The sequence below is a fragment of the Rhopilema esculentum genome, chromosome 13 (genome assembly GCF_057945365.1).
Source record: "Rhopilema esculentum isolate cy_ngs chromosome 13, ASM5794536v1, whole genome shotgun sequence".
NCBI classification, from domain to species: Eukaryota; Metazoa; Cnidaria; class Scyphozoa; order Rhizostomeae; family Rhizostomatidae; genus Rhopilema; species Rhopilema esculentum.
The window spans coordinates 4907832-4935386 of NC_142827.1; the positions used below are offsets into that span (position 1 = coordinate 4907832).

General features: G+C 37.6%; 1 protein-coding gene across 1 annotated transcript; it reads right to left on the minus strand.

Moving 5' to 3' along the window:
• Positions 1–5190: 5190 nt before the first annotated feature.
• On the minus strand, positions 5191–26540 carry LOC135691829 (uncharacterized). Its single transcript, XM_089112004.1, has 12 exons — positions 26367–26540; positions 23687–24053; positions 22941–23144; positions 21393–22132; positions 19154–19670; positions 17853–18904; positions 17132–17321; positions 15352–16557; positions 14538–14912; positions 13087–13459; positions 10904–12600; positions 5191–5288 (listed from the first exon to the last, which is right to left on the minus strand). The coding sequence occupies exons 2-11, from the start codon at positions 24036–24038 to the stop codon at positions 12375–12377; spliced, it is 5235 nt and encodes a 1744-aa protein (XP_088968130.1). The 5' UTR covers positions 24039–24053; positions 26367–26540; the 3' UTR covers positions 5191–5288; positions 10904–12374.
• Between the last annotated feature and the right edge of the window lie 1015 nt (positions 26541–27555).

Here is a 27555-nt window from a genome sequence, read left to right on the forward strand (position 1 = left end):
AACCAGCAACATTCAGAAGGAAGTGGGCCCAAACGCATGACTCGTTCTTATACCACTAGATGTGATGAACTTGAAACTGATAATTTGCAAAAACAAGGCAACAAACTGTATGATAAAGACAAAAGCTTCATATAGACCAGCTGAAACTATTTATTTAAAAAACTGAAAAATCAACTTGTTTATACAAATGCTTGAACAAGACCCCCATACAATGTTACTACATGAATGTTCCAAGTGTTGAAGATTTTGTTTGCCTTTATGATCGTGTTGAGCCGTACAAGCCTGCAATAATTTACCCTGACTGTAAAAGGCACCAACAGATTAAATTAACTATAAGAACTGAGCTGCTGTCCTTTATGACTGTATGTAGACATATTTTGAGCCTAGGTTTAGTTTGATACATGACAAATTCAAGAATTGTTATTGCATGGGCTGTTTTCCGTTCAACATAGTTCTATCACCTTCTCAAGCTTCATCTCTCTTACCAAAGGATTCTTTACATCAGACTTTCGGGACACTGTTTTACAGGGTGAGTATACATGATTGCATCTCCAAAAAACTATGACATCAGCAATGTAACATTCAGTTCATATAAAAAACATGACACTGGCAAGACAGGAGTAAGAATAACACCCTACGGTGATCGTGTGATGTGCACTAATACATACCCAGGAGCTTTCATAGACAATTATTTCACCTAGGACTATGGTGTGCTTGACATGATCAAGGACAATGATGCTACTGTACTTTCAGATAAAGGGTTTGGCATTGAACAGCTGTGTTATTCTAAAGGTTTGTCCTACAAAATGAGGAAAGTGATATCTCAAAAACTTCGATGTAGCCACCTTAAGTTTCTACAACATAAACGACTGGTTAGGTTTTCTTGGTTAAATTAAAGGTGCATGAGAGATTGGTCTAATCCACGAACAGATATGACCTTTCAAGTCATGTATTTAGTATTTGCCAATATTGTTATTTGTACGCTCACGGGGGTTCAATAATAAGTTTCAAGGTATTTAGCAATAACAAAATGAATGTCCAGTTTGTAAAGAAATATGAAATAGGTGTAACATTGATATTTTTTGGGCAAAGTACATTTTACAATTTGTCTGATGATTTGTTGTGTTTTAAAAATGTTATTTGCCTTGCGGAATTATGGGTATAGTTTTCATCATGTTTGCAGAATTATGGGTCAAATTTCTTCAGACATATGCGGAGTTATAGGTCGAAGTTTTGAACCAAAATGGCACGTCCTTTGTGAGACTTATTAACATTGTAAAACTACCTTTGTAAGAGTTTGTAGTTAGGGTGACATGATAGATTTAGAAAAGCAACAACAAAATCAATTTTAAGATGATTGTTTAAGGATGAAGTATGATTACATTGCCTTACCATAGGCATATGATCAGTGATTGCTGAAGGATGATGTATGATTACATTACCTTAATATAGGCATATGATTAATGATTGTCGACGGATGAAGTATGATTACATTACCTTAACATAGGCATATGATCAGTGATTGCTGAAGGATGAAGTATGATTACTTAACCTTAACATAGGCATATGATCAATGATTGCTGAAGGATGAGGTATGATTACATTACCTTACTATAAGCATATGATTAATTATTGTTGAAGGATGAAGTATGATTACATTACCTTAACATAGGCATATGATCAATTATTGTTGAAGGATGAAGTATGATTACATTACCTTAACATAGGCATATGATCAATGATTGCTGAAGGATGAGGTATGATTACATTACCTTACTGTAAGCATATGATTAATTATTGTTGAAGGATGAAGTATGATTACATTGCCTTAACATAGGAATACGATCAGTGATTGCTGAAGGATGAAGTATGATTACATTACCTTAACAAAGGCATATGATCAATTATTGTTGAAGGATGAAGTATGATTACATTACCTTAATATAGGCATATGATTAATGATTGTTGAAGGATGAAGTATGATTACATTACCTTAACATAGGCATATGATTAATGATTGTTGAAGGATGAGGTATGATTACATTACCTTAATATAGGCATATGATTAATGATTATTGAAGGATGAGGTATGATTACATTACCTTAACATAGGCATATGATTAATGATTGTTGAAGGATGAGGTATGATTACATTACCTTAATATAGGCATATGATTAATGATTGTTGAAGGATGAAGTATGATTACATTACCTTAACATAGGCATATGATTAATGATTGTTGAAGGATGAGGTATGATTACATTACCTTAATATAGGCATATGATTAATGATTATTGAAGGATGAGGTATGATTACATTACCTTAACATAGGCATATGATTAATGATTGTTGAAGGATGAGGTATGATTACATTACCTTAATATAGGCATATGATTAATGATTGTTGAAGGATGAAGTATGATTACATAACCTTAACATAGGCATATGATCAGTGATTGCTGAAGGATGAGGTATGATTACATTACCTTAACATAGGCATATGATCAGTGATTGCTGAAGGATGAGGTATGATTACATTACCTTAATATAGGCATATGATTAATGATTGTTGAAGGATGAAGTATGATTACATTACCTTAAGCATAGGAATACGATCAGTGATTGCTGAAGGATGAGGTATGATTGAACTGGGCTCCTTAACAAGCCACTGGAAGCAAAGCAAGTAATACATATGTGAACAAAATACCTCATCTATCCCTAAACTTCTAGTTATCAGAAACCCAACAAATTTAAAAACAGCAAAACCACCAGGAACTGATAATGTATGCACACTGCAGAATTTACCCATACATACAAAGAGGCAATGTTTTGAGAAAGTTGGCCATGGTAGCAGTGGTGTAGCCTGAGCGCAGAACTTAGGCATGCGGTAACATAAAATATACGACTATGTTGAATGAATGTAATTGTAATTTCAGCTTCTTAAAAATACAAGCGGTAATTAATGGTTATCGTGATAATAAGTTTTGATTTTGAAAGTAGCAAATATTTGTACTAGAGTAATTCTAATCAATCAAGGTGTCTATTCTCTGCATCAGAGGCTAAGACACAGGTTCGAAAGTGAAGGGGGGCAAGGGAAAAATTATCAACCATGCGAAAAGTTTTTTAAAAAAGCTCAATTATTTTGCAAAAATTTTTCAGAATAACTCCTAGTGCTAAAACAGCTTCGCAAAGATCTTATTTTTATGTGCCCATAATGTCAGAATTTTTTATGCTATAATGCAGCTGGTGATTCCTGCAAGAAGGAGTTCTCCACATTTCAAAATTGTTAACACACTGCAGAGCCAAAGCAAACTGGAGCAACAGTTTCTGCTCATTGTCTCCTCTCTTTGTTAACAAAGATGACAATAATGAGCTGTGAGAGTTGTTAGAATTGAAGATGCTTCCATGTGTAAAGTAAAGTTAGTCCCTGCAAATCTTCAACTATTTGGCAAAGGTTGCGCTTAGGTCTACCACATGCCCTGGTCCGAAAATTCTTACTATACTCATACTGGCTTGTCTTTGGACTTGAATTACGGAATGCGGATCATGACAAATAGACTTTGAACCCACTTTGACGAAACTTTTCTCTTTTTAACAGTCACAAAGTAAAGAAAGAATAATTATTGAATTTTGAATGATGTTTCACGCAAAGAATATTTGCAAAAAGCAGCTTATAGGTAGAAAAATGTTGTGGATTATCAAATATTTGGGAATGCTTGCGCTCAGGCCATCGCAAGCTCCAGTCTGGAAAATTCTCACTTCTCTCAGCAGTTTCTTTCAAGCTGCACTGGAGCATTGCATGTTAGACAGGCAAAAATAGTGATGTTGAGGGGCTTCAATTTTTAAGATTTTTTTAATTTCCATATTTTTAGCGATCTGTTTACTTGGAAAAATAGCTAATTGGGGCCAATTGACATGTTAGCGCTGGAGTTCACTGCATGCTGCTCGTGACAAGAAAGAGAAGCCATTTATTGCGGAAATTGTTATGCATTGACTTCAAGACTAATGAATTTATTACCGGTAGAAGTGTTGCAAGAATTTTAGAATTTGTCTAGAATTTTTACGCTTACACCGCAAGCCTAGCATACATAGACGCTACGCCACTGCATGGTAGACAGATTGTCTTAGACAGATAGATGAAATGTTATCTGATTGATGAAAGACTATTTGCTGAAAACAAAACTCTTTAAAAAACACAACAAAGTCATGAGTGAATATCAATTAAATTGATTCTGAATATCATTGACTTTCATTTCTTGAATGATGGTGCTGGCCTTCTCCATGTTTTTTTAAATGAATAGCCCCTGTACAAATTCTCACTAGAAGCAACCGCTTTACTTTATTCCCAGCTGAGCACAAGATGGAATGATCAATCATAAACTCTCTTTATCCTTTTTTGGGACTTTTATGTTGGACAAAGAGTGAAAATGCAAAAAAACTGCAAAGCAGCAAGAAAGCAAGTGACTGAACCTTGTCAGTAGAATGTAATGTTTCAACAGTTATTTAGAATAAAATTAATTGTAAACAATTAGTGTTGTAAGCACACTTGCAAGACTGTTGAATCTTATCAAATACCTTTAAGAATATTTTTAAAATGTCTTTTTGATGGTAAAATGTCATCAGATATTAATAAAGATTTTCTCCTTCCTTTCGGGTTTTTTCCTCTTTGTTAACAATTCAGATAACAATTCAGACCATGAAAATAGGCCATGAAACTTTAAGGTTAAAAAATACAGTAAGCCACTTTTGAAATCATGCGCTGTCAACTTTTACAAAATATTATTCAGAATTTTTGACAAAATTTCATTGGTATTAGCAAAAAAATGAAAATTACTGTCTACCAACAAGTGCAGGCAGTGCTGTACACGCATAGTGGTATATAGAACAAGGTGATTCTAAGTTGCTATTCCGAGTTTCATGCTAAATGGCATCATAAGACAACTGTCAGAAAAGATGGCTTTAGGAAAATAGTGTAGAGCCGAAAGGATCAAAATGTGATCCTACTACGTTGACGAATGTCCTAGCACGGACCTCGCCCCCCTTCTATAATTCAATTCTGGGCCGACATTGCTGAAGAATCGCAGTTTGCTAGCTAGTTAAAATCAACAACTAGCATTAGAGATACCATCATACACACGAATACAAATTTGGTAATAGTGATAAGTTGACAGAAGAGGGGTGCAACATACCGTATCAATTTTGCTGAGATTTGCTTCATAGACATCGTGCTGATATGTTCGTGTCATGCTCCGCCATCACTTGCAAGTGCAACACTCCGGTTTTGCATCTATAGTAGAACAGCATCCTTTATGTCAGTTGCAGTTAAGTTTTAATCTTATTGTGCATAGACGTATCCAAGACTGGTTTATAAATGGAAAAAAGAAGGAATGGAACGGCAACCAGGTCCACCGGCCATGTTTTATGTAATGCAGCAAGTGTTCATTCCCGCCGCGTTCGTTGGTTGAAGCGAGGCTATAACGTTCCCCAAGGAATTCGCAGCGTCGCTCGCGGTCCAAATACAGTTGATATCGTCAAGAGAGAAAAAACCTCTAAAGGACCGACATTTCATAAATATAAGATAGACAGTAAAAAGGGTAATCTTGGCATAGAGAGGCTTCATATTCTATTTCACATAGATCCCACAGTTTGGCACCACCCACGTAGCTGTAGATATCGACTTGGGTGGGTAATCTTGAGCAAGAACCATACTTCTGGGGGGGGAGGGCTTTTAAACAAGAAAACAGATAATTAAGGAAGCACTCATAAAGTACCTGCTATATTATGGGGGTAATATTTAGATAGGCCAAGAAAATTTCCGCCAAACCTTTTTGGGGTGACAAAATATTCCATGTCCTTTTCGTAAGGCCATCAAAATGTTTTACAAATTTGCAGAACTGACCACATCTTCGCACTAGTGCAAGCAAAGGCAGACGTTCCAACTTAAGAATAGCTAAAATCTGGAGTTTTATAATAAATTCCCGCAAAAAAATTGGTTTAGGCCCATCCGCCAAAACTGATTCTCTTGCATGCTGGAAAGAATTCTAACTCTGGATAGGTGATCAATTCAGAAAATGAAGTAATGCATTATCTCTTACAAATAAACAGTATTTTATGAGAACTCTTTACCTTAATACGAATCCTATTTCTAACAGATGTGTGAGAAAATTGACTATAAAGAAGTTTTTAGAGACAGAATCGTTGGAACTTATCAGTTTTAAAGCTCAAGTTGAACATGAATGTTCTCTATTATAAATCATACAATGATACATGCAGATTGACATTTTAGAACTCACTTATTTCATTTTTATATTCAGAAATAAAGTTTGATAACAGATTCATAAAAAAGTTTTGAAATTATTTAGTCTCAAAAACATAGCTCGAAACTAGTCATATCATTATTTGCCACCGCAGACGTCTACAAAACCGTATCCACGAATTCATGAGGCTCCGGTACCCAGGGTATTTATTTCAATTCATGCCATAGATGCCGACTAATAACTTTCTCGGCGGCGGCTCAAAATTTGAAATGAAAACACTGTTTAAATGGGGGTTTGTATTCTTCAGTACCCTGGGTACCAGACTCTGTTTTATTTCATATATAGTGAGTCTGGTACCCAGGGTAATTCTTCACAAACTATTCACGATCCATTCCATTTTAGTGTGATCATTCCCTTTGGTAAAATTGTTTTCCCTTTGATAGAGAATAGCAACCGAAAAAGGCACCTTTCTTGATTTGCAGTTTCTAAAACAGAGAAAGTGTACTGCTGCTTTGCTGTTCCTCAAAAATATGTTCTGCCTTAGACAGCTGTCAATGTCGACTAAGCCCCCTATACTTGTTCCCCCGGGGAAGGCTTGAGCCCCAAGGTCTCCATGCAGGAGGCGCCCAAGCCTTCGTAGCATCAGTACTACATGGGCGGCGCCAGAGAGGGGTTGGGGGATTTAGATAGTGTGACAAATCCTTTCATAAGCGAAGATCTATTGGGTCTCACAAATTATTAAATTCCGTTCTAAGACTGGAATTAATCAAACATAACAAAATGATGCCTTAAAAATAGCAATATTTTTCAAACGATTGCAAGAAAATGATTGCAAGGAATGTTCTGAAATGTATTTCAAGCCAATCTAAAGGGTGAGGTCACAAATATTCTCTGTTCGCATCGCTCACAGGAGAGCCTCTTGTTTCGAATATACCTAGGACCTCTGACAACGTCTCGCCGGCCCTTCCAATGTACCGCTAGCACTGAGTGCACAAGCATACCAACTCCGCCGTCCACTTCCCCTGCGCTTGAGGGTAGTGATGAAATGAAAACGCTGCTTCCCCGCCATCAGATGTTTTTACACCAGTTCATATTATTCTAGTTATACAACTGACATTAATGGGCCAGAAGAAAGTAAAGATGAGGTTGAAAACACCTTGAAACTGAAAATCTACTGAAAGTGACGATGAGCAGAACAATAGCAACTACGGCGCTGTCAAGGGAGAATGGGGAGTAATTACCCTCTACTGCTGTAAATACTCTCTGCCGTAGGCGTTCATGGATTGCCTTTCAGTCTCTGTATAGGGTAGAACGTCGATCCACAAAACTTATCTCAAAGTTAATGAACAGGGGAAGATAAGCCCACGTTCAAGCTTTTCCTTAGGAAAATGCACCGGTTTTCTATCCCAGGGACCATGCCCATTCATATTTTGCTCCACTGACGGTGCTCCCATTGATCCCCTCCGAAATTGCCTTAAAAATCAGTTTATGATGTTCACGGGTAGTGCCTTCTAGAAAGGAGTGTTTTATAGGGCCATGAAAACATGCTGATTTGCTAGTTGGCCACAAAGATTGGACAGACATCTAAGATGCTAGGGAAATATTTTTCTAAATATTTAAAAAATTGTCCACCACTATATAGTAGATTTAAAAAATTCATAATTAACGTTACATCTAAAAAAATTATAAAATATGTATTACGTACACAAACGTCAGTAGTACTTCAAAGTTAAGTATCTTGGAAATGGTTACTCGAGAAAAGCAAGTGTTTGAGAAAACTGTTTTCTTGAGATATGGCGATTTGAGTTAGTGATTTTTCACAAAAAAGGAAAGACCGAAAATTATTGTCTCTTAAATGTGCTTTTCTCTTTTCTCTATAAAGCGTTAAAAGATTTGAATAAAGTTTTGTCTTTGTCCAGTGGGATTTAATCCTTCAGATATGGCAATTTAAATTGGCGACTTTTCTTGAAAAATAAGGCTATGGGTTTCCCAAGATTACTGATTTTGCACCAAAATTGAACTTTGCTTAAAAAATGATGTTCCATATTCTATATGAAGCGTAAAAAGCCTTGAATCAAGTTTCGCCGTCATAGAATCTGGTTTTGTTCATAAAATGTGCCGTTTTTTAATAGTGTGCTTTTTATCGAACAAAACGGTTATAGGCTGACCAAAATTGCTGGCCTTCGACGAAAAATACTTTCATCATTGAAATGCTCATCCCAAATACTAGTAGAGATTTGGTCTTCATGACACCGCTAATATCAGCGCCTTTAAAATTGAGTGTGCTTGAAATATTTAACGAGATATCATTAACAGAATGGTATCTTATCATATAACCCATCTTTGCGGACATAGAGCTTAGACTATTCATTGTTAAATTTCAAACATTGCTCAAGGTCAGTCAGATATAAGACAAAAAGGATTGGGTCTGAACAGGACCCTTCTGGAGTACCCCTAGGGGGTACTCTCATTAAAGCCTGAAAGGGGGTCCAGTCGATTTGAGGGTCTTTCCAAATGGCTACCAAATGGCCCACTTTCGATAATAACACTACCATTTAACAAAGTCTTATCTTTTGTTATAGAAAATTAACAAAATCTTATCTTTCCCGAATGAACAACAGTCAATGGCGAAGAAATTTTCCAAAGTAGGACCTGGTGAGCACAAATAAATGGATGCTACCAAGAGCATAATTTCGGTTATTATGCTACCATTTTAGGGTTATTGTCAAAAAAGACTACCATTTGAGGGTAATTTTTCAACACCTTAGCATTGACCCTGACTGGACCCGCTATTAGGTCATAATGGGTGTAGCCTCCCCCATCCCTTGGGGGGGAGTACCACACAATTGTAGCTCTGTTATCGTTGATTACGGAGCAGTAAAAAGACAAAACATTTTCCTCTGACCAGTTCTGTTTCTCATCCCTCACAACATTTTACCATTATTGAGTTGTCAACAGTATAAAATGAACTCCTTTTATCAAGAAATATGGTCAAGTTTATTTTTGGATTCAATACCTTAGTAAACCATTTACCCCGGTACTGCATTGCAAATAAGTAATCATGGATTAAAGTTTATTGAAAAATGACTTATTCTTGGTGATTCAAACATGAAAGATAATAATAGTAATTTATTTGGATTCGATATAAAAATTTCTTTTTGCACCATTTCTTAAGTCCAAAATAACAAGTTTCATTCTGAGATCATTAAAACCTTAAAGTCAAAAGCGCGATCAGCTAAAGGAATTCTTCTACATAACGACTATCGAGCTTTATATTTCAACCATGTTTTTAAAAATTCACAACTTTTCCGGCTTAAATGAAGTTTGGTTCAGAAAAGTGATTAGTTGCCAAAATACTTTTGCGGCTGGAAGGTCAGAGCAGGGGCGGACTGGCTAATTTTTTTGGCCCGGGCAAATTTTTTATCTAATTAGCCCATAATAAAAGCAAATAAAAAACTCCTCGGAAAATGCAAGTAAATGTTAGTCTGTAAGGAAAACAAGTCTTTAAATTCAATAATTTTGTGCATGGGTAAATGCTGGTTAACAGAACATGTTAAATATGTCATTTGCTAACTAAAGAGCAGGGCCGTAAATCCCGAGGGGACGGGGGGGACTGGACCCCCCCCAAAAAAAATCTTTAACGTCCAAAAAGTCCTAATGTTCCGAATTTTTGAACCTCTATTAGTCAAATTGCGGTACCAAGACCTCCATAATAGCTCCTTAATTTTAACTGCACATTTAGTGACATGATAATAGCATAGACACAAAAAATGAAATTCTGAGTTTTGCTTTTAACTGTAGCTAGGAACAAGGGCAAAAGACAAAAAGGGAAAGAGGTCAAATTAATTTGCGTAAAAGTACCACGTCAATAAAGAGGTACTTTTGCACGTAATATAGAGAGAAGCAATGACTACACCCTTTATTATTAGAATGCAATAATTTTTGCTCAGCCTCTATTTTTTTAAGGAAGTTTTCGTTTTGAGCCCTAATATTTTCTTAGATGCATCCTTATTTTTTTTAATCTGATATGGTTTTAGGAAAAAATCGCTTGCTCTCGAATAGAAAACACCTTTCTTTCTTTCCCCGACGTCTGTCACTAGAGTTTAAGCATGACTCTTCCCTTTCCGAATTTCTCCCAGAACAATAATCAGTGTTCTTCTGAGAAACGTCGATTTGTCTATCCTGAACGGTATAGTATTTTGTTAAACTTGATCTGGGAGATGCTTTTCTAGCTATTCAGAAGGTATGATTTAAAAAATTGTCTTTCGCGTCGGCCCCAACCATGGTTGGTCCTCCTACATCCCTAAGCGCGATTCACAGCCCCTCTGGCTCAATTTCCTCAAGCTGTCTCTGAAAAATGTTATCAATTCAATTATAAAGAAGTAAACGTGCTAAAATTACTACGTAATCTGTTCTTTATGTATTTGAGGTGGAAAAGCTTCTATCACACTTAACTTGTGACAATTAATTTCCTAATCCTCCGTAAAACCACAATGAATTTCAGCAACCCAAAAATATCAAGCTGTCAATTTCTGACCCCAAAAAGAAAACATGGGGACCCCTGTTGAAATTTTATCGTGTAGCACCATACCCCTGTTGGGGGGGGTGCATTTGACTTATGATAGTATAGGCCTAATAAACTTACCATAACTAATATGAGTTTATTGAAAAGAGCAAGACCCTGCTGTTTTTTGTGACGTTTGTGGCTTTTGCTTGATAAGAAAAGCTTTGTATCGTAGCTAAATCCTTTTTTAAGTCTCGCATCTCTTCCTCACGAAATTTCTGTGCACCACCTTTGGCTGGAATCTTCTTGCTCTTCCTTTGTTCTACGTATGTCCTCTTCATTGCTTCACATCACAGAGCAAATCGCTTAGTGAACTCCAATTTCTGGACTTTTAAATTTATTACATTTAGCAATAGCTTGTGCTTAGGCAAGAACATGACCAGCTTCAAGCAAAAGCTAAGTAAAAAGATATCAGGGCAGGTTAAAATCTTATGCATCGCGTTGAAACAGGGGTGTTACAGTATAATATGTCGCCAAACAGGAAATACCGTCAAGAGAAAATAGAACAAGATGTCAATAAAATGTTTCCTGAAGAAGTGTGTTTGGGCTGCGGTGACAATAATGAATTCATAAGTTTGATGGTTTTGGAGTACTCGCGTGTATATTTATTCTTTCCCTGAAAATCCCTGTCTCTGAAAATCTCTGAAAATTTAAGGCAAACAGATCAACGCATGGGTATAGTTTTTTGCTTCGCATTCACTTTTTAAGCTAATTTATTTTCTTGCACTTTTATCAGCCGGCCCTTAAACCGACCGGCCCTTCGGGCGATCGCCCGAATAGCCCGACCAGCCAGTCCGCCCCTAGTCAGAAGGCCATTCAAAAAATTTGACTGCCAATGCTTCTATCGCTTACATCACATGGCGAGCCCTTCCATCAATTCAAAACGATTGCGTTGTCTCTAGTTCACCCGGTCTTCCAATAAAAATGAATTCTCGAAATGTCACTCGATCACCCAGATCGCATGTAGCAGTAATGAAAAAAGTAAACACATTGTAAACTAAATTTGAAAAAGTCACAACAGTATATAGTAGAAAATATGTATTATAAAAATTCTATTTGGACTGTCACCTTCCCTAACTTAATACAAAACATCATCAAAAAGAAGTGCGCTAAGTCTAGAATTCATTTTAAGTAGAGAATCTATGCACAAAAGTATTGGTATGAACCTTTAGGGTGGATAATGATGTTAAGAATGATGTTGGTTGGGTTAAGTTATACATAAGCACATTGAAACCATATCCTGGTGATATGGTAGAACTGCCTCAAAATGTGCATGGCATCTCATTACTTGAATCTTAACACCTTATTTAGATTTATGGTTCGTTAATGAATGAGACAGCTTTGAAAGGTGTGTTCAAAGGTGAACATGTGGAATGGAATGAAGGTACCATAGCTATAATCCAGTTTAAATGTCATCCATCAGCCTGATTTGGGCCTCACAGCGCCCTGATCTCTAGTTGTCTATAACTTGACAGGAAAAGCGATGCTGCTTTCGTAGGGTACTAAAGTACGATGATCTCGAGGGAAAATCAGCCTGTTATTACACTATTATTTACTTAATCGAGAATATGTAATATGCCTCACTGCCACTGCCACTGTTCACACGTCCAGTCACGACAGCTCCCTTTGTGCTTTGAGAGGTATCTGTTTGCACACCATGGCTATTGGTCTCGTTGCTAAATTCTGAGGCACTTCCATTAAACCTTGCTGATACAAGCAACCGGTTTGAGCTCAGAGTCAGAGGAACTTCCCATCCAAATGAAATACCTTGCGGATATCTATAAAAGGAGAAATCACCTTTCAAAGTAAAATTGCTAGGCAATTTAAATCACGTAGAATTTTTCTCTTTAAAGACACAAAAACGTCTAAATAAGTGCCAATAGAAGTATCAAGTCTCCAAGAGGCCTTCGATCTACTCTTGACCCCTGACTTTGAACCCTTCATTAACACTGCGTACTTACTGTCATTATACTGTAAGTTCATTAATCGCTCTAAAAAGATATTTGAATCACCCAAATGTTTATTATTAGTAATAAAAAAGACTTAACGCAATTTTCTTTATAAAAATTTGCTTAATGGGAAAAACAGTGGTCAAATGGAAGTTTTTCTTTATAGTTAGACATAGCCAGTTGTATTATTGAAATAAAAAAAGAGCGCTGCCTCAAAAAAAGGGCAAACTAAAATAGCATTGTTCCTGAGAATCGAATCATCTATAAGTTACATCCAAACAGTGAATATTGGCACGCACTGAATGTTTAAAATACCTTTCAGTTGCAGCGAATTGCATACCCCCTTGTGAGCCATAAAGAGCACTGTCTCTTTTTTGTGCAGCGAAAAAACCGGCTGTAACAGCTCCCTCGACCATGACTTTCTTAGTCGTTGGGTTAACAATTGGTGACAGTCGCTTAGGTAGAATAGGCTGTGGATTATCAACGGAAGCTTTCTCTTTGAAAATGCCAATAATTTTGCCATGGGTCGCATGCAGATCGACCATAACCATATCCTCATCAGTGTCGTTTATGATAACCATTATCCCAGCGGCATTTTTGCTCATGAATATAAAAATTGGGACTAAAACAGCCAGAATGCAAGTTGCAATGGCCATCGTCACCACATTGACACCAATGATTGCAATTCCTATGGGCAGAAGAATAGCTCAAAAGTACATAAAAAATTGAGAAACGCTATTGGTGTATAAAGCAGGACGGTTCTTAGTTCCTACTCCAAGTTTTTCACGCTTAAAGGCAATCTGTCACGACGTTGATTGTTTATAAGAACAAAGGGATTTTTTATTGTTTCCAGTCCCCCTTTAATTTATCGCATTGTAAAAAATATGGCGGAGCGCTGGAATCGTGTTTAGGCTATTGTTCCAGCTATTGTTCTCGTTAACCAATCCACAACGAGACAGATTGCCTTTAATGCAATCATCAGGCAACTGTCGCAGCAAATTGCATGATTGGTGGAAAGTTGCTTTAAATCGCGAAAGTTGAATGATCGCATTTAGCGTGAAACTCGGAACAGCAACTTGGAAGCGCCCCGTTTCTTAAACTAAAAGCGTGTACAGCTTGGCCTTAACGGCATGAAACACTTCACGACAGACCGGTAAACAGCAATTTTCGAAAGTGAGAAATGCAAATTTGGCATAACTAAATATTTGTTGGGAAGAAATTGCAATCTTGTTAAAAAATGTCTATTGATAAAAAGTGCGGGTATCAGTTTGTTTAAAGCATGCCCCTGACTGAATAACATTTTATCATCGACATAGTCGTGATTAAACATAAAATTGGTGCATTGAAATTGTTCTCGACTATTGTTATGTCTTTTAGAAAGGTGTACTCGACTATTGTTATTTAAGATAGATCAACTGGCTGCTCCATGTCGAGGACAATGAATCAATAACACAATCCTATTTGATAGAATTTTACTACGCAAAAATTGCCCAAAATCGAAAAATGGATACCAAACTGAATGCAATGTATGGGAGAGATTGCAATAATAAAACGAGGTTGCTGTAAGATATTAGTAAGCGATGTTATTCAAAACAACAAAAAGTGTTTATTTTAGCAAAAAAATATGTAATTGGTGACCCTACGAGAAGACAAAGCATTTTCCTTGATGCCTCTTTTAATAACTTATAAATTTGAAAGAATCTATAACCTTCAAAGTTATTTTTAACGAGCGTATAAATTTCGAACTTATAAAGGCCTTTCCATACCTTCTGCGATCGCCTCAGCCTCTACTGCTTCAGTTATAGCTGAAGCTGCTTGCATCGCTCTCCACGCGGCCCTTAGCCCTGTAAGTCCGATGCCCCATAAGCCAGCTTGCATGAACCCATTAACCATTTCCTCTTTGTTGTCTTTTTTCATTGCCTGGAAATCCCGAATGAGTGTTAATATCCGAGATTTTATATCATTACCCTGGGCATTTCCGTATTGATCAGCAACTGATGGTTTCCAACCCCAAACCATATAAGGAGCAGCTGTGCTTGGGATAGATACAGCAGCCGGGGGCTGTGTTAAGGCCATTGCCGTTATTTCATTTTCTGCAGGATCTTCTTGCTCTGGTAGTAGATCAAATTCGGGGACATCACCTGTTATCAAAATGTAGCGTTAGACAATATAGCCATCCTCAGACGTTGGGTTAAAATCATTCCCAAGCTACAATCACAGAATCTAAACGAAAACACCTCAAAATCTTGGTATAAAATTGTGCAAGAGGCAGAAGTTGGCAGCAGGAGGGAAGTGCAGAGGGTGTGGTCGGTAAATCTTCAGTTGGTCCACACAATCCCTGGTTGGTCGGTAAAATTGCCTATTGCTAGATGAATGTCTTTGTCGGTAAATAAAATTAAACTCCCATCTCCCCAACACCCCTTACTCTGGATTTAAACCCCTTAGCCTTGGCCACAGGATCATTATTTCAGCCAACCACTCAATTTCTGACAGACGAATACAGTTTCTATACATTTATTTAAAGTTCTAAGAATGGTCCGATTACAATGTCATGCCAACGATAATGAAGGATTCGCTAACCTTTGTCGTTGATCAGTCCCATCTCTAATGCATGATGGCGCTCTTCTTTCGTCATTTTATCTGCAATTGATTTCAGATTTGCCCTGGCCTTTTCAATTGCTTCGTGAATCGCTGGTTTTCCCGCCTTTGCTGCCGCTCTCCAGTCAATACCATTAACTTTTTTCTCGTGATCAAGAATCTGGTTTACGAGTTCTTCATCCGATTTATTGTCTGCTTCTTTAACAACCTCATTTGTCGAGGTAACTGAATGGTTCTCAAGCAGATTGCCTTTCTTGGACTCTGTAACATTAAACACATAATACCCTTCGCTTCCACTGGCACTGTGAACTCTGCCGACTACTTTTGCACCATTACTTCCCATGGCAGTGTCCTCCTGTTTATCTCCATCATTCGTTTTGTCACTAAATTCAGATGTGCTGCCATTAAAGTCAGCTGACACGAGAAGACGATTGCTTCCTTGACTCAAAGGCACCTCCCATCCCATAAACACTCCTTTTGGAAATGAAGTCATTGGACCAAACTTAAGAGCACCTTGCGATCCAATAAGAGCACTGTCATTCTTTCTTGCTGCGAAAAATCCAGCTTGAATAGAACCTTTGCATACTTCTTTGCCAGTCTTCGGATTAATAATCGGAGGGAGCCTTTTAGGGATAATTGGTTTCGGATTGTCCAGATCTGGATTTTCCTTGAAGATCCCAACAATCTTGCCATGTGTAGTGTGGTATTCAAGCAGATCAAGATCGCTATCGGTATCATTGACAATCACAAATATAGCTGATGCATCTTTATTCATGTAAATAAAAAGAGGCACGAGAATCGCTATGATCACTGTTGCAATGCCAATCTTTATTACGTTTACTCCAACTTCCATAATGCCTGTAAAAACAGCATAGGCTTCAGTTGCCTGTGTAAGCTTGTACAATGTTTTGAGAATTTTAATCACTTGAATGAGCCCGTACCCACCAACCGCCCACATTCCAGCGTCCATAAAGGCTTTCACCATCATTCGCTCATCATCCTCACCCATAACTTGAAAATTACGAACCAAATTGACAATCAGGTCTTTGATGCGTTCTCCTGTTGCATTCTGAAACTGAGCAGCGTGTTCTTCCTTCCAGCCCCAGATAGTATATGGAGCAGCATCACTAGGAATGGGGGCTGTACCAAGTTTTCCTTCTCCAAGAATATCATAAAGGGGGACTTCACCTAGAAGGGAAAAAATTATAGGCTGTTTTTAGCACCTCATATACAAAGGAATCTTTATTGTCGTTGGGATTAGGGATGTTGCGGGGCTTCAAACATCCAATAATTCCCAAAAACTAACCATTGCAGTTAAATTATGCTTCTTTTTAGCGCAAATCATACTAAAAAGTTTCAGCTTTCTCTCTTCAATCCGCACTTTACCCCATGATTCCTGCATATTCAACTATACAGGATCTATACTGCCAGATACCTTTATGGTTATACAAAAACTAAGATACTGAATACACATTTGTACACATTTGGTCCGAGAGTGTCCATTGCCGTTGACTGATCCCAAAGCTGGTCTACTACATTGAAGTGTTAAATACCAAAGGATGACCAAGGGTATGACGAAGTGGCGACTAGGGGTATCCTTGATTCGACCAGGTTTATTCAACTCCTTGCTGTCAATTATAGCCCATCAATTCATGCAGAGATATGTCTGGAAGTTCATCGTATGAAAATTTTCTTAACCAGAACATGATACGTATTTCGAAAATTACATGATGAATATTTGTAGGCATACATAAACAGTTACCTGTATTTCCGAGCAGTCCCATTTCCTTTGCACGCTCCACTTCTTTGTCACTCATCTTTCTCCGAATGCTATCAAGCCTTTGATGGGCCTTTTCCATCGCTTCTTTAATTTTTTCCGAACCTCCCTTTGCTGCTGTCTCCCAGTCAATACCATAATGAGTTTTCTCGTGAGCAATAATGTCAGCTATCACCTAACGACAGAAACAATGCTGCTATAACGACAATTTACTCAGCTGTTTTACATTCAAATCCTAAACGCATGTTTTAAAAGAGGAGATATTATAGGGGATCCAAAGCCGTAAAACTTAGTAAAAATCAGCCAAAAGCCGCAATCTGAAATAAATTACAAACATACGTTTTGAAAGGAGTTATTTCTGTATTTTCCAATAACCTTGTTGTAATTATACCTAATTTAACATTTTGAATCTTTTGTTGGCGTGCAGATAATTCAATGCTGAGAATATATATGAAGTGAGAAATAAAAAGGAAAAGCTTGGAGTGGCGCAAAAAACCAACAAAGGCCCCTCATACAACGTTATACCAATCTTAACGCCATCGCTCCAGTAGCGTAGTGGATAACACTGTTGCCTGTGTGACAATGGGCGACACGGCCCAGTCCCAGCAGAACTTATTTGATCAAACGTAAACATTAACGTATTTGATCATAACAAAGTAAATCGCACATGCTCTAGGATGAATTTTCCGCATGATAATTTTCTTACCTCGTTTGTAGTTCTCCCTTGAGTGACGTTGGGTGATTTCAAATCTTTGATTTCCGCCCATAACTTGCCTGCCTTTTCTTCTACGGAATCCGTAGGTGGCTCTCTCAAGGCTTCAACTTTAGGTGCACTTATGCTCATAATATAATACGCGCGACTACCACTGCCGCTGTTTACTCGCCCAACAACAGTTCCATTTTTGCTACTTGTTGATGAATCCTCTTGCTTGTCCTCTTCGTTAGTTTTTTCACTGAATGCGCTGGCAGTCCCATTAAAATCCGCAGAGACAAGCAGTCTGTTACTGCCAATGCTCAAAGGAATCTCCCACCCAATTGAAACACCTTTTGGAAAGATAGTTGACGCTGAAAACTTCATGGCCCCTTGTGACCCCACCACTGCATTGTCATTCTTCCTGGCAGAAAAGAACCCAGCAAACACAGCTCCAGATGACATCATAATTCCCTTATCATTATACACTGCAGATTTTCTCTTAGGAATAATTGGCAAAGCAATGCTTTGGTTTGCGTTCTCTTTGAAAATACCAACTATTTTTCCATGGGTTGTGGCTAGATCTTGGAGGCTCATAACATCATCAGTGTCATTGATAATTACCATCACTTGAGCTGCATCCTTCATTGCCAAGACAAATATCGGAACGAGAATTGCCAAAACGAATACAGATATAGCAAACTGTATAACTTTGAGGCTAATTGTTACTATACCATCTGCTAAAGCAACAATTCCATCAGCAACTTTTTCGATTGTTTTCATGACTTTCCAAACGGCCTGTGCACCGGCAGCCCCAATGCCAATCAAGCCACATTTCATAAAAAAGTGAGCCAGCATATTTTCGTCACTTTTTTCCATAACTTGGAAATTCCGAATTAGATTTGAAATAAGATCTTTAATCTTATCACCTTTGGCATTTTGAAACTCTGCAGCTTTTTCTCTGGTCCATGCCCAACAAGGGAATGTTCCTGCTCCACTAGGAATTTGTGCGAGGTTTGCTTCCACTCCAGCCTCTCCTCCAAGAAGATCCAGCTCCTTCACATTTCCTGTAATCAAGAAAAAGCTTAATGCAAAAAACTCAAGAGGGAAATCCAACACATAAAAATTTAAGTTAATATAAAATTATTTTTATAAAAAGTGCTACTCAAATTGGATGCAAATTGAGTAGTACCGACATCTTTGATTTATAATGCAAATACCAACATGAAACGATTAATAAAAGTAGTGGCGAAAGAAAGGAATATGGAGCAATCTTACTTTTACATAAAAATGATCTTGAAACAATATAACAATACCTTTAGCATCTAGCAAACCCATTGACTTCAGGCTATCAACCTCGTTCTGGTTCATCGCTTTTCTCAGCTTATGCAGTCTGCCATGGGCCTTGAGCACAGCATTACCCATGCTACGCGGGCCCTCTTTCATTGCAGCGCGCCAGTCAATCCCATGATGCTCTTTCTCATGATCCAATATGTCCTCCATAAGTTCTTCAGATGTTTTTCCCTTTGTGACGTCAGGTATCTCAATATCATTAAGCAGCTTTCTTCGCTTGTCAGCGTCTTCGTTGCCGTCTTGCTGTGCATCGGGCACGATTGCGTTCTTCGGTGGCCCCGCGAATCTTATTATGTAATAAGCTTCTCCTCCAGTCTTGCTATTCACTCGGCCTGTCACTTTGGCTCCGGTGCTGCTAACATATGTACAATCTTGAGAGTTGTCGAACTTTGAGGACTCGGTTTCAACACAAAACGATATATAGCCTTCATCAGTATCCTCGCCCACTCGTATTCTATTGTTACTATAGGCGTATGGCACCTGAAAATGGAAATTTGCAAATAGAAACATTATTTCGAAGCAGGGCCGGCGAACCGGGGGGCCCTTCCCCAGCCCCAATTTTTCTGCCAAAATGTAGTCTATCAAGTGTAAAGAAATTTAGTCTACCATTCTATATGTAACAGTGCTTAGCATTTCCTTAAAAATGACTTTAGCCTTATCTTGGTTGCTATGTCTGCACCATAAAAAACATACCCTATATATAAACTTGGACACAGAAATTTGATCAAAGAAATCGGTCATTGTCCAAGTCGTACAACGACGAAACAACTAGGCTTAGGAAATGATCGAGAAACCTGATCAAGAAAACTTTGTGCCATCACAAAATGAAGGCGTTTCATTTTTTCCATGGCCTTATTTTGGTTCACAAGGTCAATTTCTTAACAGAAAATTTCTCGAAAACGTTATAAAAAGAGAGAAATCAGCGGTTAAAGAAAAAAACAGCTGGAAATAATATCTTTGAGGATATGGGGGATAAAGAATCGGCAGATTTTTCTTTGAAGTATCATCAAAAAAGATACAAAGTTTGATTGTATCGATATTTCATTCTTACAAAGAAAGAGAAAATCTAAACGTTTAACTAAAAAGTTTCCCGAAAAATCTATTCTCGAACAATCTAGGCTCAGATTTTTTCGAAGTAAAATCTAAACTGTTCAAAATTGCTTAATGTTTTACTTTTAGCTGATTATTCTTTAGTCGATATCTCAATGTTAATATTTTCCATTAAATTATGTTTCATTTATTTTTCCCCTCCATCTTGCTTTGGTTCCTTTTTTAAGATAAAAAATGGCTACGAGCTACGTTTAAAAGGTTATTCCTCAACTTTGCAAGATCTTTCATCTCAACGTTACAAAAGACGAAACTGTGGGACATATTGATAAAACAATGCTTGAAAATATTCCCTCGGATTCACTTTGAGTCAAAATCCAATTTAGATACACTTTCCCGCCATTTCTAAGGTACCATATTTCTAAAAGATTTTATGCCGCAAACCAAGATGGCGGTTGATATTTTGGCCCCTCCATTTAAAAATATGTTTCGCTGGCCCCGCAAAGTCTTGGAATTCAATGGGTGGAAGATAGGCTCATTAACAGCAATGAACAGTCTAGATCTTAGTCCATTTCTAACCATCAAATTCATGGTAATAGATGAATAGGGATTACCCTGCAATCTAGATATATCTTAGTAGCATAGAGCACTTGACCTTACTGTGCATCTCGATTAAATTTTAGTGTTACTGGGATTTTTGTAGTAAAGGGCAATATACGGGCAATTCTCCACAAAAACACCCAAACTTCATAGCAACAAATGTAAGTGCTGAAAAACTTTGTTCCTGTTGCAGATTTCTTTTATTTTTCAAAGAAGATATCTAAGGAAAACCCGCCTAACTATGATGGTTAATGAAGCCTGTGACTTAAAAACTTTGCTTTCGCATAAATGAGGTTTTCAAACATTGAAAGAGGTTTCAACTAGAAAAGTAGTTTTTCAAAAGATTTAAGCAGATCTCACTCACAAGGTTTATTCAAACCTTCAAAACAGACAGCCTTATAGTTGTCAATTATGCTACCTTGCCAGTAGGCTGCTATTTTAAAACTATCGCTATAGCATGTAAAGGCCCCATAACAAGCGGGCAACTCGATAGTTTGCTAAATCAAATTCTCTCTGTTCAATGCCATTAATATACATAAGAATATAATAACTCACCGTCCAAGCTGCCATTACACCATCTGGGAAGAACTTTGAGGCTTCAAACATGAGTACCCCTGTAGACCCTTTCATAGACTTGTCTTTCTTCCGGGCAACAAAGAAACCAGCCTGTATCGATCCATCTACTAAGACATTCCCTGTCTTTTTATTCACAATAGGTGGTAGCACTTTTGGAATCACCCTTTGGGGGTTTTTTACAGTTGCCTGCTCGTTAAAGACCCCGACAGCGTTGCCAAAAGACAAATAAATGTCCTCGAGCCTTAAATCTTCGCTTGTTTCGTTCATGATTATCATAATTGCAGCGGCGTTGTACTTTCTTGAAGCAAACAGTGGAGCGAGGATGCCCAAGGTAGCTGTCCTTATTGCCATCTTCACAACATTTTCCCCAACAGCAACAATTCCTTCAAGAATAGCATACGCCTCGGTGGCTTTAGTGACTTCGGGAAGTGTTGCCAGGACATTCCTGGTGGCATTCAGCCCATCAAGACCCAATCCCCAGATTCCTGCTTCCATTAGAACTTTCACTAGCATTCTTGTGCTATCGTTCGTCATCATTTGAAAATTCCGGATCAGATTGCAGATGTTAGACTTGACAAGGTCGTTTGTTGCGTTTCTAAACTTGGCTGCTTCCGCTGGTTTCCAGCCCCAGATCACGAAAGGAACCGCATCGCCGTGCTCTTTAACCAGTTTGATAGAGTCGTTTTTTGTCGAATGGAGGTCATATTTTGGAACCTTGCCTGGGAAGGATTAATTTCTTTTGTAAAACAACAGTAATGATAAAGCAATGGTATCAGTGCATTGTTTCAGATATAAATTTCAAACATTATATCAGATCTGTAACTACTGGGGAGGGAGGAGACAGGGGCTCGTTCCAGGCATCTAGTTACGACACTGATTTACATTGATGACAGTCTTAAAGAAATTGGATACCAGTAAAAGTGGCTTACAGCCACACGACCGCCAACGGTTGACTAATCCGATCGCGCACCAAGAATATCATGTGAATAGAAAACTGCCAGTCGGTGGAGCCCCATCGCAGTGAAAAGTGGTTAAATCTATAGCTTCGCCTCCATCAAAGGCTACATCTTCGAGCAACCATTTTCTCACTTAGTGTCTTTGGCAATGGCCTGAGTATTTCCTTTACACAGTTTCACGTGAGCAATTCCCAAGTACTTTAATGCGTGCTCTGATTAATTTGGTCTAAGTTATATTTGGATTCGCTGTATGGTCAAATGCCTTTAGAGATAATGATAGATAAATAGTTCTGTCTTATGCCACCTGAAGCTAACTGAATGGGACACGAGTTGAGGAGTGCAAAGTCAGAGCAACCTCGCGAAAGGAAAGCTCTTTTACTACATAAAGGTGGACAAAACAACTAAATAACCTAAGAATGAAAAGTGTTCAAAAGCGTGCTTTGCTGCAGTGCCTGGCATTTGATAAAGTGAATAATTTTCAAAATAGCGTGGCAGTCTACTCAATTGTGTTTAGTGGTTTATCATTATTGCATAATCTTGCTACAAACATGCTTCAAATAAACTTTCCTACCATTTTTGTCAAGAAGACCCATTGATTTCGCTGCTGCAACCTCCTTCAAGCTCATCTTTTTCCGGATTCTCTTCAAGTCTTTGCAGGCAAGCTTCACTTCATAGAGCTTGTCGTCATCATCTTCAGCACCTTTTTCCCAGTCGATCCCATTATTCTTCCATTCATGGGCAGCAATGTCATCGATGATTTGTTCAATTGTTCTACCTTAAAATGACGTAATCAAATTTGTATCCACTCCCTTTACTGATAGTAAATTTCTGATTTTAGCTTTTCACATCAACTCAAGGAGCAAGATACCAGAGGACCGAGAGGGCCTTGCCCTCTCCCAAAATAACTGAAGTAGCATAAGTAAAATATTTTAATTTTGTCAAATATGGCTCTTTTTACACTTATTTATCAGCGCTGGCCCCTCCAAACAAAAAGGTGTATTTCGGTCTGTGCATCAACTTCAGCAAGACGTTAACTGAAACTAACAAGCTAAATGGTAAATGTGTCATCCACATATCAATAATAGACACCTGGCTTTCGGTCGCAGTCAAACAAACGCTCTTCAAGAAAGCCAAGAAAAGAAGATAAATTTAAGCATCAATTATACGATAAAATGCGCCTTCGATTCTTATCTCTACCGAAGAAGGTTTTACAATTATTTTGGCAATTGATAAAGACATCTTTGGATTCTGAGTGTAACAAGAGTGATCTTCCTTTTATTCTGTATCTTTGGCAATTAAATAATCTTTTATACATACCTTCAGTAGGGTTAGGCACTTGAAGATCTCTTATTTCACTCCAAAACTCCTCTGCTTTCTCTATGATTGCCTCTGAAGCTGATGTAAGTTTTTCTTCAGCCTTAACCCGTTTGGTTTCCCTTTTTCCACGCTTTGTACTGCTTCCTTCCTCATTTTCACCATCTGTACCGCTTACTTCCTCATTTTCACCATCTGCACCGCTTATTTCCCCATTTTCATCATCTGTACCGCTTATTTCCTCATCTTCATCATCTAAAGACGATCTAACACTAGCCGTGCTGCTACTTACAGACGAACCAGGAACGACTGGCCGGACATCTGTGCGTTTCCTTGATGAAAATGGCACACCCATTACTCAATCTAAAATCTGATGAAGACACAATCAGTTACCGTTATGCCCAGTAAGGTAATGAATCTGTTATGAAAAAAGGGATCATGAAATTTGCTGAATGCTAAACCATGAGAATACGAGAGGCAAATGCATGAAACAAAAAGTAAACTGGCACAGCAATATAAGACCACTTTCGTAGTACCTATTTTGAACGAAAAAGATCAAATCTGTTTAATAAACCTATTTGAATTTATCAATGACTATTTTTGAGATGCCATCATGTTCAACATGGCAAAACTCCTCAATGATAACCGAACAGTCTCGCACATAAAGGGTAAATTACAAATAAAGAGAAGCATTGTTTGAAAGAAGGTTTAGGCCGTATGACCCAAATAAGTCCCTTGGTTCCTGAGTGCAACACTGATGCATGAATCAAATATATACTTCCATTTGCCAGTGACATTTTTTGCCACCGGTTACGGTTAAAAGATCTTAAGCTATTATGTAGCAATGTCCTGGAAATAGGTAACTAGGAATAGATGCTTGGAGATAGATGCATAAAAGGAAGCTTTGACTGTTTCCCCACAGTTTTTCCGTGTCACTATAAAATTCAAAATGCTAGTTCATCTCAATAAAGGCCCTATTAAAATGACTGCAGATTTTAGCCCTTTAAATTCGTTCATCTCAATATCTAGATTCCGGTCCACTGAAATTTTAGACTGATGAGCGTCTTAAAATGTGCGTGAATGCAGGTGATCTCCAATGAAAATACTTTTAAGCTGTATCTTAAGGGCACTTTGTCTCCACGAATAGAGTACCTGAGTGTGATGTCATCAAAAATTTATTTTGAGTTTCTTAACTTTGACTACATAATTTAAAGAAGAATGGCATAAATTACCTCTCAATAGGCAAAACCAGTTACATTTATTCATTATTGGGCGAGGTATGGCCAATGGATGATTTCAAGTTTGCTTACTGTTATTCTGGCCTTGTAGTTATGAACCAAATCCAAATTACAGAAGTTTGATGGAAAAAGAGCTTGTGCAAATTTAGAGGTATTGCATAATGCTTGTTGGGTTATGTAATCAATACTTACAAATTCTAAAAACAGACCTTTATGCTGTCATTACACTCTTTTTAAATAAGAACACACTTTATAAGAACAATGAGGCTCGATTTGCCCAAAAAGTAAGAACAAGGCTAGAACATGCTCAGCTTCAGATGAGAAATTTAAAAAAACAATTCGCATTTTGAATTCGTAAGCACTCAACTACTGTATCGACATTCTCTTGACAAAAAACTTTGATGAGTTTGTCCATCAACACTAGCAGTAATTGCTTTATTTTTAAACTTTACCCTGTAAAACATCTTGGAACCTTTATACAGTATGTAACTTCTCAAATATTTGCAAAAAAATCACTCTTAAAAAAAGAAAAATTTTAAAAACATTTGAGCCTGAAATTATCAAAAAGTTAAAAACATCGAGGTTCGGCAAAAATTATCTGGTTCTTATATAAAAAAAGAGTGTACTCTTGAACGCCTTCTCAATAATCATTCAAATTCCCACTGTTTGGCTATACAATAGGCTATCGTAAATTTTCAATCTTAAAAATATTGCTATTTGTAGTCATTGTAAAGATGCTGTACTAACATACACAGAGGCATAGAGGTCGGGTTATCTCTTCGAAATCATCGAAATATCTTTAGCACCATTTTTACACCAGTTTGTGCACCAACTGACAACTATGTGTACCTACAATGCCTGCCAAAAGTCTTGGAACAGTGACGTCAGTTTGCAAGGTCAAAATCAATCAACCCCCTCTCCCCCACAGAACAATATTGGTTTACTATTAAACGGTTTAGGATTTAGGAAATTCTTTCTTTTGCGTTTCTTTTTGCGTTTCTAAACTACCAATATTGTTCTAGGGTAAAGAGGGGTGTAAGTAGCAATTTTTTCGGAAAAGGAATGAAAGATATAAAATTCAACGCACATTACTGAGTGTTCCAAGTGCTATTGGCAGGCATTGTATGCATACAAGTTATGTCTGGTGCACATCACTTTCTCTTTATACTGAACGATTGGTAGCGACAACGATCGATATCGAACACGCAACTGTCAAATTGGTTCTAGTTCCCCAACAAAATGAACAAAACATTTAAACTATGCAGATCGTTCAATAGCCCATGATTATATCCATGATATAATTAGGTAATACCACATAAAGCAGTGTAAATCTAAGTGTCGGAAAAGATAATGCAAAAAACATTGCTGTTAAGGAATATGAAATCATTCAATCTTTGAAAACTACGAAGGGTGAAAGTGAACATTACATTGTGCATTAACCTCACCTTTTATAAGAATAGGCTGTTTGAAACCATCTAGCATCTGAAATGTGGCAATTATGTCTGCATACGCTTATATCAGGGAATCTGTGTTGATCTTAGAAACCCGAACGTGCTTCTGTAAACAACCAGCATTTAAAGATGCAAGAATTGTTTACATCGGCTGCTAAGACGACCAGTTTCTATCGATTCTATTTCACTAAGCTTGATATCTCTCCTATAACAATACACCCCTAACATGAGACAATCAATCTATTATCTCTGATTTCATTACCAAATTCACTGCCCGCTTTTCATTAGCATTCAAATCAATACCCATTGCAATGTAAACAAAGCGAAGGCAGGTTAGCATACGCTTCAGTAAATTGCTTTCACATAATAGAAGTCTCCTAAAATGGGATTTTGTCTGAAGACCGTAGATTGTTCCGAAATCTTCTTGGCCTAAAGACGCAGTCCTTCCAGTGGCGCTTCCAGCCCCGGCCCCCCAGACATTTTCTTTGCCCCTTGTTTTGCCCCCCCCCCAGTTTTTTCAAAAGTTTCTATTAAAAATTCAATGTTTTCTGCCGAAGCTGTTCAATAGTTTTTTCACTTTGTTAGGGTTGCTCTCTTTATTTTCCTCAATGCTATCTTTGTTACATTTATTTAACAAACTAGGGGCCCGGATAAGCGTTTTGGTTTGTAACCGAGGTGGATATTTGTGAAATTTTGGCTCCTTTCTAATAAGTTACCAAGTAAAAACCAATTTTTACCAAGAGTTCTGTAGTTACCAAGAAAAGCTCATTCTTGACAATCATTTAAATACTATATTTGCTATATATTATCACGAAGATCCACCTTCTTGCGGTGGGGTGCGCAGGGTCAGCCCAATACCATCCTAGTATACCTTGGCAATCTACTATTGCTTATCGAAATTGTATGACTTTAAAGTCTGTGTAACAGAATGATTTGCTTGATCTCATGGAGGTTGGATATAAGACATAACTACTATGGAAAACTTTTACCAATCAACCTCACAAAGCTATTAGACTTTTATTTGTTAGAAGTTTAGTTCTTCTGTTGAAAACCATGATCATGAAGCATTATTGTTAAACAGATAAAACTCAGTGGAGTAACAGAACAAAGTTACTTTTAGTCAAATAACAAACGGGCCCCAAACCTTTAGGGGCCCCCAGCAACAATTTTTCTTTGTTATTTT